Below are 14,164 nucleotides of genomic sequence, written 5' to 3'. Positions count from 1 at the left end.
AAAAATGAATGATTGTGCAATGTCAATGCAGTATACCAGTATACTTGACACATACTGTTCTATGTATTGTACACACTCAGTCTTATATTGGGTCTAACAGTTAATTGCATAGACCCAGATCTGTCATTGCATAATGCACAAGCAAATCTGGATCTATGCAGCTTGTTAGAGGTAATCAGTAGAACAAACAACATAGACCATGATCTGCTGACATGTGACAGCAGATCAGGGTCTATGTTGTTTGCAGTTGGACCTGCCTTGTATATATACTTTTATACCTTCTGATATAGTATACATTTGAGTGAATCTTGAGCCCTGAACCATGAAGGCTTCATCATATATGCAGTACATACAATACACATCTTTCCAAGCAGATACTCTTCAGCTTTGGAAAACAAAATCCACTTGGGTAACAGAAGGCAAGATTGAAGTATGCCCATCATACCACACAGAAGTGTGATGTATAATTAAAATATAACTTTGATGAGAAAAAAGCTAGGTCATTTTGAAGTTACTTTATTGAAAATGGGAAGAAAAATTAATTCCTTGAAAGTGAGACTTTGAGTATAATTTTGTTATAAACCTAAATGACGCTGAAGAAATTCAGGTTTTCAATCCATTGCACAACACTGACCATGAAGGATATTTTATAAAATAAATACAGCAGTGATTCAAGTAACTTCATTTATTACTGTTTCTTATTACAACATATTCATGAAAGTGAATCGTAAATGATATTAAAATTACCAATATCAGTACTTGTCATAACAAACTGTCACCACAGGTCCTACCTTATGCTCATGTTACCTCATGACTGGGTTATGACAGGGAGATAACTTTTAATGGCTGATTGCAGTAAGTTCAAAGAAGCATGAAGATTTAATGTCCGAGAATTAAGAGAACCACACCTCCCTATTTGTATATAGTGTCAAATAAAGTCATTTAATTATTTTGACAATATCCATCTGTAGTTGCTTATAAGTCATGCCTAATTGCAAACTGCACAGACCCAGATCTGCCACTGCATAATGTGCCTGCAGATCTGGATCTATGCAGTTTGTTTGGAGTAATCAGTAGAAGACACAAAATAGTTCCAGATCAGGATCTGTGTTGTTTGCAGTTGGATTCATCTTGTAAGCTACTGGTGGTAAATACACTATCTTTATGTGAATTAGAATTCAAACTTTTAGTACAGTGTATAGGGAATTAGTATTAATTTTTAGTACAAAATATGAATGATTCAAAATGACCACAATCACTTAACAGGCTTGAGGAAGCTACTCTGGATTTTTGTGCCATTTTTCATGAGATGGTTTGTTGACTGTATTCATCTACATTTGTGATTTCATCATGCATTAGCTGTTCTGTTGGAACATGTTTCTTCATTTACTTATTTTGGAAATGAGACCTATTAGACTTTTTCTCAGTTGTTTTGTCCCACTTATCCTACTGTGACATCATCACTTTATACTTGCCAGTTGACCTGTTCATGCTACGATGGACCCTCACTAATTACATCAAATAACAGCTCCTTGGCATTCGATACTACATTGTGCACTAGACTTAACAACTAGGACTACATTTATCTTTACTTAAATGTAAATGGCAGAAAAAAAAGAAATGTTTCAAATATGGCCAACATAGAACAGGAATTATAATTCCAGTTATCTCCTTCATATAATTTTTTGAAAACTGAATAGAACATTCAGATTAGTTCTCTTTGTTATTTCTTTTTATCTTAATCTTGTTAAAATACTAACCATTAACTGACCTATGATTTTCAGGATGGTTTTAGCCATGAAATGGATTGACTGAAAGACAGTAATAAGTACATGCTCATTTTTGTACAGTCAGTTTATGTTGAAATAGCATTAGCATCCCTACTGCACAGGATGATTTTAGCCATGAAATAGATTGATTGAAAGACAATAATAAGCACATGCTCATGTTTGCACAGTTGATTTGTGTTGATAAGGTGTGAGCTTCCGTATTGACAGGTGTTTATTACTGCAATATTACTTGTAATGTCCTGATTAAAACTGAAAATTTTATGATTCCATTCCTGAATGAAATGGTCAGTCCATTATGATCCCATTCCTGAGTGAAATGGTCAGTCCATTATGATCCCATTCCTGAATGAAATGGTCAGTCCATTATGATCCCATTTCTGAATGAAATGGTCAGTCCATTATGATCCCATTTCTGAATGAAATGGTCAGTCCATTATGATCCCATACCTGAATGAAATCATCAGTCCATTATGATCCCGTTCCTGAATGAAATGGTCAGTCCATTATGATCCCATTTCTGAATGAAATGGTCAGTCCATTATGATCCCATTCCTGAATGAAATGGTCAGTCCATTATGATCCCATTCCTGAGTGAAATGGTCAGTCCATTATGATCCCATTCCTGAGTGAAATGGTCAGTCCATTATGATCCCATTCCTGAATGAAATGGTCAGTCCATTATGATCCCATTCCTGAATGAAATGGTCAGTCCATTATGATCCCATTTCTGAATGAAATGGTCAGTCCATTATGATCCCATACCTGAATGAAATCATCAGTCCATTATGATCCCATTCCTGAATGAAATGGTCAGTCCATTATGATCCCATTCCTGAATGAAATGGTCAGTCCATTATGATCCCATTCCTGAGTGAAATGGTCAGTCCATTATGATCCCATTCCTGAGTGAAATGGTCAGTCCATTATGATCCCATTCCTGAATGAAATGGTCAGTCCATTATGATCCCATTCCTGAATGAAATGGTCAGTCCATTATGATTCCATTCCTGAGTGAAATGGTCAGTCCATTATGATCCCATTCCTGAGTGAAATGGTCAGTCCATTATGATCCCATTCCTGAGTGAAATGGTCAGTCCATTATGATCCCATTCCTGAGTGAAATGGTCAGTCCATTATGATCCCATTCCTGAGTGAAATGGTCAGTCCATTATGATCCCATTCCTGAGTGAAATGGTCAGTCCATTATGATCCCATTCCTGAGTGAAATGGTCAGTCCATTATGATCCCATTTCTGAATGAAATGGTCAGTCCATTATGATCCCATTCCTGAGTGAAATGGTCAGTCCATTATGATCCCATTCCTGAGTGAAATGGTCAGTCCATTATGATCCCATTTCTGAATGAAATGGTCAGTCCATTATGATCCCATTCCTGAGTGAAATAGTCAGTCCATTATGATCCCATTCCTGAATGAAATGGTCAGTCCATTATGATCCCATTCCTGAGTGAAATGGTCAGTCCATTATGATCCCATTCCTGAGTGAAATGGTCAGTCCATTATGATCCCATTTCTGAATGAAATGGTCAGTCCATTATGATCCCATTCCTGAGTGAAATGGTCAGTCCATTATGATCCCATTCCTGAGTGAAATGGTCAGTCCATTATGATCCCATTTCTGAATGAAATGGTCAGTCCATTATGATCCCATTCCTGAGTGAAATAGTCAGTCCATTATGATCCCATTCCTGAGTGAAATGGTCAGTCCATTATGATCCCATTCCTGAGTGAAATGGTCAGTCCATTATGATCCCATTTCTGAATGAAATGGTCAGTCCATTATGATCCCATACCTGAATGAAATCATCAGTCCATTATGATCCCATTTCTGAATGAAATGGTCAGTCCATTATGATCCCATTCCTGAATGAAATGGTCAGTCACAATTGTTATGTATATTCATTTTTTCTATCAAGACAAGCATATCTCACGATCAGACTGCATCAGATACAGTTTGACAAAGCTAACATTATGGTCATCAAGAACAACTCAATTCTAACCAGGATTCACACAGAGAATCCAGCAGAGAAGTTTGAACATCAGTACCGCCTAGTCTCTAGTGAGTGTAGTGATGAACACTAATGACACTTGCATTATCTAAAAAAAAATATTGAGTTATTGAGAGTAGCAAAGACAATCTAATTAATCCCATATTTTACCATCCAGTGGATTTTAAAGACAGAAATTTGGTGAATGCTTTTTCTTTAATGTCAAGATGGTTGTGATTGTGTGAGTGTTTGCACATATGTGTATGTGTAAAGTGATGAATATGTGTATGTGTAAAGTGATGAATATGTGTATGTGTAAAGTGATGAATATGTGTATGTGTAAAGTGATGATAACTAACAATACTAAGACTACCAGCAATTTTTTTCTTTGTTAAGTGTATGAAATGGTTTGAACAAATCAGACAAGTTTATTTTCAGATTTCGATTTCCAATCATTTTCCATAGGCAGCTATGAAAAGTTGGCTTGTTCTCAATTGGACAATATTGTTTTATTTGGTCACATGTACTGACCCCATCTGGTACCTCAAAACATACTTTCTGAGTCTCAAAAAAACACCCAACATTGTCTAGGAATATGACAGGTATGAATATATATTTGATATCTTCAAGAAAAACAAGAAATGAAATGATATAAACTATTCACTTGACATCCACAAGTGAAGCAAGAAAGGAAATGATGTAAAAGACATTTTTAGTTTCATGTTCTTGATCTTTAACATATGGACCACAAAATCAATAGGTGTATGTCTTGTTTCCAATGCAAGCCAGCCACAAATTTTGGTCATGGTTTGTTGGCATAGGACTTAATATGTGGAAACTGCTTTCCTTCTTGGAGATGGGGCTCTGGGTGGCCAAATGGTCTAAGGTGCTTGCCTTTACTGATATCTCATCTCTGTCTATATGGGTATGAGACTTGGGCTTAGCCAAGTTGGGTATGTGAGAAAGCTTGTCAATTGCATCACATGGGACAGTGGTTGTTCTGGGGTTTACCCAGATTCTTCTTCCACCAAATATACTGGCTGCCATGTATAGCCTATCATGTGCTGAAACAAGGCATTAAACCCATAACAACCAACCAACCTTCTTGGAGCACTCAAATCTTGACCTTTAACCCAAAATCAACAGGTGTGTTTCTTGTCTCCAATGCAAACCATCTTCAAAGTATAGTCGAGACAAGTGACACAGAACTTAAGTACATGTAGTTTTGTGGAAATCAGTTTTCATGTTTCAGTCCATGTGACCCTGACCTATTTTGACCTTTAGATTCCAAAATGAACAGCTGGTAGTTAGAAGTAGTTGAAAATGGTACCTTTATATGGCATGGATTTGCAGCCCAATACTGATAACTATCATACACAAATGTTCTTTTGGGACACAAACCAGTTGAGAATAGATGTTAGAATTCTCCCTTCTTTGTGGTAAAAGTATATCAAATATTAAGTCTGTACTCATGGACTATATTGCTTATTGACAAAGTGGTGAATGTTTGTGACTTATCAGTGCCAATCTTGAGACTGAAAAAGTGAAACACCAAGATAATGAAGCACTTAACAGTCAAATATTTTTGGGACTCTTACTATGAATGTGATACCATGCAGTTAGTGCACAAGAAACCATTCATAAGATGGGTCAAAAATTGACAGAAGGAAGAAAGGATTTTAAGTTACTTAGTATGCAAAATGACCTTCTGGCTTACAAATCTTCTGAAAAACATAACTTTCAATAAATGATGGAAAAATGGAAAACAAAGAATTACTGAAAAGACCAAAATATTATTCTCAAAGGGCAAATAATCTTTTGTTCATTAACAGAATAATTAGTCCTACTGCAGAATTTTTAATTGAAAAAACCCTACACAAACTAATTAATTTCCAAAAACTCAAAGGCCAATCACAAAAGCTAAGTCCTTTTCTTGAATCAAAGAGTCATCTAGCATGACATACCCACCAGTTCCCCTGCTAATGTGAAGACTAGAACAGAAAATTCCCTATGTTCCATCTACCTCAATTTGTATAATAGTGAATTTATGATTCAGCACTCTTAATTTACATACTAGTGTACCTTATAGTCCAGCATTATCAATTTAGATAATAGTGTACTTTTACTAGTACCCTATGGTAATGGAACCCTCAATTTTATACTAATGAAGTTCTGCCTAGTACTCTATTGCCCAGTACTCAGAACTGTATGCTAGTGTACTTTTGCTAGTACATTATGGTCCAGCACTCAGTTTGTATACCAGTGTACTTCTGCTAGTATTCTATGGTCCAGTACTCTCAGTTTAAATCTTTCTTACGTTTCATTTTCATTCTATGGTGACATGCATGATAATGTAGAATATTCAAAATATCAAAAGGCACTTTTTTGCAACATACTCGGCAGGTGTATAAAGTTTGGTTGAAATAGCTTCAACTGAGTTATTGCTCCAGAAATGAAAATATTTAGAGACAGACAAATGGACATAGCGATAGCTACATCCTTCTGCATTACATACTAGGAGTATATAAAAGCACACACGAAATGGGTCATAGAATAATGCAAACCAAGATCTCTTTGAATTACTACAGCAATTATGAGAAAGAACTAGCAATGTATTCATGGAACACAAATTACCCATAAAATTGCCTGGAAACTGATCTAAACACCTATAGCCAAGGAGTAATGGATGGCAGATGGATGTACATCTGGACACTATATACCCTACCACTGTCATTGTGATGATGTACAGATGGACAAGGGTAACACTTTATACCCCTACCAATGTCACTGTGATAATATACAGATGGACAAAGGGTAACACTATATGCCCCAACTACTGTCATTGTGATGATGTACAGATGGACGAGGGTAACACTATATACCCCTACCACTGTCAATGTCATGATGTACAGATGGACAAGGGTAACACTATATACCCTACCACTGGCACTGTGATAGTATACAGATGGACAAAGGATAACACTATACCCCTACCACTGTCATTGTGATGACGTACAGATGTACAGGGGTAACACTATATACCCTTACCACTGTCATTGTGATGATGTACAGATGGACAGGGGTAACACTATACACACCTACCACTGTCAATGTCATGATGTACAGATGGACAAGGGTAACACTATATTCCCTACCACTGTCACTGTGATAATATACAGTTGGACAAAAGGGTAACACTATATATCCCAACCACTGTCATTGTGATGATGTACAGATGGACAAGGGTAACACTTTATACCCCTACCAATGTCATTGTGATGAAGTACAGATGGACAAGGGTAACACTATATACCCTACTACTACCACTGTGATAATATACAGATGGATGAAGGGTAACACTGTATACCCTACCATTGTCATTGTAATGTTGTACAGATGGACAGGGGTAACACTATATACCCTTACCACTGTCATTGTGATGATTTACAGATGGACAAGGGTAACACTATATACCCCTACCACTGTCAATGTGATGATGTACAGATGGACAGGGGTAACACTATATACCCCTACCACTGTCATTGTGATGATGTACAGACAGCCAAAGGGTAACACTATATGCCCCTATAACTGTCATTGTGATGATGTACAGATGGACAATGGTAACACTAAATGCCCTAACCACTTTCATTTTAAGGCATTCAAAATATATGAAGACGGTTTTCATAAGAAGAAATATTATTGGTACCAAAAAAATGTTTACAAGCAGATTAATTATATTTTTCCATGGAATCAATTACTCAAGAATAATATGCTTTAAATTGGTGCATATATATATATGTAAAATTGCTCCCAAGTTTGTATCAGAAAAAACAAACTATGTCAGGGTACTCAGACAATCTACTGAAATGGAAATACATGTAGATACAGAGAAGATTAAGTATTGTTTATAATTGCAAATGCATTGTGAAAATAGGTGATATTATTATATGCTCATTATTTTCTTCGTTAACTTTACAATGTTAGAACTGCAATATTTTACAATACTGAACTCATGAGCAATTCATATTGCATTCACATGCATAAAGAAACTACTTTCTATTGTAAACAAACAATGGACACAGATGCCAGCACTTTTGATTTGTAAACAAATCATGTGCACTCACGTAATAGGCGCTTTACATTTTGGTTGATTAAATTTTTTTCTGAATGAACTAAAGCAGGTGTTTTGTGGACTGCCACATACCAGCTGCTTGGGCACATTCCACATTAACTTTTTTGATACAATGTTTCAGATTTAGGCTAGCTACACAGTAGATGCCAGACAGGGTCCTTACAAATAACATGCAAGTGACAAGGCATAAACTTGTCTTCTTTAGCTGGAAATAAGAATGGCAAAAAATATACTTACAGTTTTACATCCTGAATTTCCTCAAAATGTACTTTCTTAGTTCTGCAAATCTGAATTACATGAGCCACGTCATAGGTTCTCAATCTTGATTACATATTTCAAACTTGTACTGTAATTTCGAATATATTCCAAATGCAATTACATCCTCCTTACTGCACTCAAAATGAAAAAAGCATTAAATTCCATAGCATCTTTTTGATAATTGCAATTGAAAGACTTCATAATTTTACAGAAACAGAAACACATTTGCAGACGTCAACATGCTTCTCCCTCGCTTCTTCAACATAAATCCAGTCCATAATCACAAAATTTCATAGAATCGACAAAAATACCAAAATCTATTCATTCCATATCAAATGGAAAAGTTGTTGCAATGCACACTCATTTGAAATATGACACCAAATTTAAATTTTAACTAGATACGCCATTTTCTTTTGAAAGTTATGCCTAGTGTGCGACTAAGTTCAAATTTACCTGGGCAGAGTTATGTGCGCATTATAATGCTGTTGTTGTATAATGATGAATCTGTGGTTGTGTATTTAAGTTGGAATACGGCATACATTCAGTTACATTGTTTCTTGGAGTGTATTTTTGTTTATATAATTAAGCCTTAGGTAGAATAAGAAAATGAGCATATAACTACATTTATACGGGAAAATATGAACTCGTTTTTTCAGATGCATATACTGCACTCCCAAGGTCATGCAGTATTTCCATCCAAAAAACATGTTCATATTTTCCCACACAAATGCAGTAACCTATAATTACAGAACAAATATGCAAAGGCAGTGAAAGAAAACTGGTGATAAAACCTGAAATATGAAAATTACAACATTCCCTCATTATAACACTGTCCATGGGAGTCATGGAGTATACATCTTATAGTGAGACTACCTTAAAATGAAGTATTATATATATATATATATATATATATATATATATATATATATATATATATATATATATATATATATATATATATATACACTACTACATCAAAAAGCGGAATTCATGACTGTTCATGCCTCATAACAGAAAACATGTTATAATGAAAGGTCATATAGTAAGGAAGAGATGTCCATGGCTGCAACATGTACAAGAATCACCATCTAAACTTGTGTGTGCATCTGTACAACATGTGTAAAAAGGTTGCAAGTGCTTGTGCCTAAAATTGCATCTGATATTACAAGATTAAGGCTTTTTCCAGTATGTATTTCTTGCCTTGCTGAAAAATGCCAGCCTGGACAGTTTTTTTTGTATATTTTTAATGACAGCCTTAGATCAAAAACAGTTTTAAGAATGGAAAGATATAACAATTTTAATGAGGTGTAGTAAACATGGTTAATTATTCTGCAAATGAATGAACTGGCAGTTCTTAATAATCATAGTGAGAAGAAAGTCTGATTTAGACTGACTGTAGATGGCTCTATAACACAATATGGTCAAACCACAGATGAGTTGACTAATATGCCATTTCCATTTCCACAGACAGGTCCAATAAGATAGGTGAGTTGACTAACATACCATTTCCATTTAGAATGAAAATAGACAGGTCCAATAAGATAGGGTCAAACCACAGGTGAGTTGACTAACAGACCATTTCCATTAAGATTGGAGACAGACAGGTTCAATAATATAGGGTCAAACCACAGGTGAGTTGACTAACAGACCATTTCCATTAAGGCTGGAGACAGACAGGTCCAATAAGATAGGGTCAAACCATATGTGACTTGACAGATAGACCATTTCCATAACTGCTAAGAATACTGGGAAAACGTGCCCCATACTGTTTGAATCAATACTGTAATTCTACATTGTGCTAAGGTGCTATTGACTACTATGATAGCATCAATCACACACATTTATACTTACACTGCTCTGTCTGCGACTATGGATTCTGGATGCCTTTGAGTCCTTAGTTAAGACAATGTAGTTAACATAGAAATTAAGTAAAACATAAAATGACATTTTGTCCAGACATGGTCAGCTAGTATGGTGAAAATCTTATAGTTAGTAAATGTGGGTTTTGGTAATTAAATTGTGTTCAAGATGTAGCATCTGATGACACAAAAAGTGTATTAAGTTAACTTCATGAGTTGCTTAGAAATTAACAATTTAATTTTGGGTGGGGTGCCTGGAATTTCAAAATAATGTCCAGCCCCCCAAATAGCTTGCAAAAATACTCTTGAGCTCAAGTAACTTTGACAAGAGTTATCACCCTTTTTTAACTTACATTATACAATATATACACAAACATCTTAAAAGTGCAACTAGTCCAGAGTTTTTGATGGATTGCTAAGAAACACAGAACATATTGTGACCAGCATCTGAGGTACCTGGGTATAGTTTTGTATACTGTCCCCTGTCAAATTCTGTATGATGTTACTTTTTCAGCTATTATTCTTTAATAATTAAAGATATGGATATACTGTAGTTATTCTAATAGATGCCTGGGGTGTGTGTGGAATTTCTAACAGGGAGAATGTGTTGTTTTTATTGTGGCTGTGTTGATTTTTTTTAATACCATGCGTCACTGTTTGACTCAAAACATTAGTTAATTAAGTTGCTTGGACTTTTCTTACAGTCATTACCATAATGGATATATATGGATCTATAAGCCTTGATAAAGGTAATTTCTTTCTTTTTTTGAGGAAAACCGGGTGTGGCATTTATTAGAAGAGGGGCTTATATTAGAATAACTACAGTATTTCCGAATTGGGTATTTCGGGCTTGTGACTTATTAAAGACAATTACACCTCCCACAGTAACTTCACAGAATGTAGCTAATGAAATACCAACAGTTGGCAGGGAAGCAGAGCTAGCCAACTATAACATTAGACACATGGGTTCATGGCAAGTAGAATATCTCAAGAATGGCCAGGATGGCAACTCGTTTGAAATTCATGAAGCTCTTTAGTACACAATGTTTCAAAATTATCACATAAGGAGAGGGCTAGCATTTGCACTGTGAAAAAGGCAGATCTAAATTTGGGGTTAGGGTACACATAAACTTCTTTTGCTATGAGTTTCCTTTGACTTATCAGGTCAGGTGAATGATATTCTTATGTTTTGATTTATTATAGCTATCCAGTACTTTCGATATTTTTTTAACCCATTGGAATGCTCTATCTTTTATGAACTTTTATATTAGGCAGGTTGATGCGCCATCAAAAATGTGCATAGAAACTGTCCGTTGCACCCCTTAAAAAGCTGCTATTTATTTATTTATGCTGTTGACCACATCTGTTATTTTTTCCTTCTTCTTTGTATGCATGTAAGCAATTATTATGCATTAGCTACATTTATGCTACCTTCCTTTGTCTTTTTTCCTCATACCCCTCTCTGCACTACAAGAGACTGATAGTACAGGGGAGGTTACTGCTTCCTGTACTCTAAGGAATAACTATTTTCATCAGGACAAATTACAATCTTTTTCTTTTAACTTATTAGACATGAGAAAAAAATGGAAATTTAATGTTTTCTTACATTTTCTGTATGTTCCAAGCTCTGCACTCCTTTGCTAATGAAAATTATTCATATTTCAGTATAGACACACACAAGCATTACATGGCATATTTTCACACATTCTTCAAAGTAGTTTAACTCACATGAGGAGCAAATACACTTCAAAGAAAATGTAAAAAAACATACTGTTATGTATGGTGAATTACATCAGTGGAACAGTCTCGCAGATGGTGATCAATATAGCATCTTGTAAGCCACGTTTGGGGGAAAAGTATCGAAGTTTTAGTGCACAGACATGCTTTCTACCTCCATAACCCAACTGCTAAGTTGACTTCAAAGATAAACATATCACACCTATGCCACAATTAGAAATATATAAATGTTGAACATCTGTCTGTTGAAAATTCTAGCAATGTACCATCTATTAAAACATACCTTTCTGTCCGTGTCAATACTTTTGATGGTGGATGCCACCTCCACACCACCTTGTGTGAAAATGGACTGCAAATCATGCTCTCCTTCAAGGAAATCTGACAGTGGGATGTGCCACGTTGCCAGCGTGGTGTATGTTGGAGGGTTCCGCTTTAATTCCTGCTCTGACTCCTTCTTTTTCTTTTTGTTATCTCCCTTACCTCCATCTTTGCCCTGTAGAGATAAAATAGTAAAATTAATAATAATAATAATAATAATAATAATGTCTTTATGCTGCACTAAAATTAATTATACTGATTATAACAAAAACAGTGCAAGCATCTTCAGCAGTTATACTAATTTTAAATGTTAGTGACAAACAATTATGCTCTGATTACATGCATCTGATAGAGAGACATATCACATGACATAGTCCCTGACACAATTCCTATTATTATATGTATCTTGTGCTACTGACTGTTGTGAACTAGTACATATCACATGACATAGTCCCTGACACAATTCCTATTATTATATGTACCTTGTGCTACTGACTGTTGTGAACTAGTACATATCACATGACATAGTCCCTGACACAATTCCTATTATTATATGTACCTTGTGCTACTGATTGTTGTGAACTAGTACATATCACATGACATAGTCCCTGACACAATTCCTATTATTATATGTACCTTGTGCTACTGATTGTTGTGAACTAGTACATATCACATGACATAGTCCCTGACACAATTCCTATTATTATATGTACCTTGTGCTACTGACTGTTGTGAACTAGTACATATCACATGACATAGTCCCTGACACAATTCCTATTATTATATGTATCTTGTGCTACTGACTGTTGTGAACTAGTACATATCACATGACATAGTCCCTGACACAATTCCTATTATTATATGTACCTTGTGCTACTGACTGTTGTGAACTAGTACATATCACATGACATAGTCCCTGACACAATTCCTATTATTATATGTACCTTGTGCTACTGATTGTTGTGAACTAGTACATATCACATGACATAGTCCCTGACACAATTCCTATTATTATATGTACCTTGTGCTACTGATTGTTGTGAACTAGTACATATCACATGACATAGTCCCTGACACAATTCCTATTATTATATGTACCTTGTGCTACTGACTGTTGTGAACTAGTACATATCACATGACATAGTCCCTGACACAATTCCTATTATTATATGTACCTTGTGCTACTGACTGTTGTGAACTAGTACATATCACATGACATAGTCCCTGACACAATTCCTATTATTATATGTACCTTGTGCTACTGATTGTTGTGAACTAGTACATATCACATGACATAGTCCCTGACACAATTCCTATTATTATATGTACCTTGTGCTACTGATTGTTGTGAACTAGTACATATCACATGACATAGTCCCTGACACAATTCCTATTATTATATGTATCTTGTGCTACTGACTGTTGTGAACTAGTACATATCACATGACATAGTCCCTGACACAATTCCTATTATTATATGTATCTTGTGCTACTGACTGTTGTGAACTAGTACATATCACATGACATAGTCCCTGACACAATTCCTATTATTATATGTACCTTGTGCTACTAATTGTTGTGAACTAGTACATATCACATGACATAGTCCCTGACACAATTCATATTATTATATGTACCTTTTGCTACTGATTGTTGTGACCCAGTTCATATCACAAGACATAGTCCCTGACACAATTTCTATTTTTATAAGTACCTTATGCTGCTAACTGCTATATACACAGCTCATGATTAGCTTCATTTTGTCATGACAAATTATTACCATTCTTATCAGTTGCCTTAATTTTGTCATGACAGTTTATTACCATCATTATCAGTTGCCTTAATTTTGTCATGACAATTTATTACCGTCATTATCAGTTGCCTTAATTTTGTCGTGACAATTTATTACCATTGTTATCAGGTGCCTTTTAATCACCAGAATTAATACAGTATTATGTGCAATCCTTTTTACACTTTTATTAATTATATTTTGGGTGTTCTGAAAGAATTATGGGTAAAATTATTAATTAAAATTTTCTCAATTACTAAAAATTGACAAA

The 14,164-nt window shown here is 35.2% G+C and overlaps 1 protein-coding gene across 5 annotated transcripts in view; it reads right to left on the bottom strand.

Moving 5' to 3' along the window:
• Positions 1 to 14,164, bottom strand: part of LOC149776977 (leucine-rich repeat-containing protein 43-like) — an 80,085-nt gene that overhangs the window by 15,628 nt on the left and 50,293 nt on the right. For 3 of the 5 annotated variants that reach the window (XM_089941707.1, XM_089941709.1, XM_089941706.1), the window contains 2 exons: positions 12,070 to 12,279; positions 10,042 to 10,083 (listed from right to left, as the gene is read on the bottom strand). In XM_089941707.1, the coding sequence (XP_089797833.1) occupies positions 10,042 to 10,083; positions 12,070 to 12,279 (252 nt within the window). The remainder of the gene's footprint in view (positions 1 to 10,041; positions 10,084 to 12,069; positions 12,280 to 14,164) is intronic. The other 2 variants (XM_089941710.1, XM_089941708.1) reach the window with 1 other exon arrangement.

This window comes from Sinohyriopsis cumingii, chromosome 18, assembly GCF_028554795.1.
Source record: "Sinohyriopsis cumingii isolate HCF-2022 chromosome 18, ASM2855479v2, whole genome shotgun sequence".
NCBI lineage: Eukaryota > Metazoa > Mollusca > Bivalvia > Unionida > Unionidae > Sinohyriopsis > Sinohyriopsis cumingii.
This window is presented reverse-complemented; position numbering and strand designations above follow the sequence as displayed.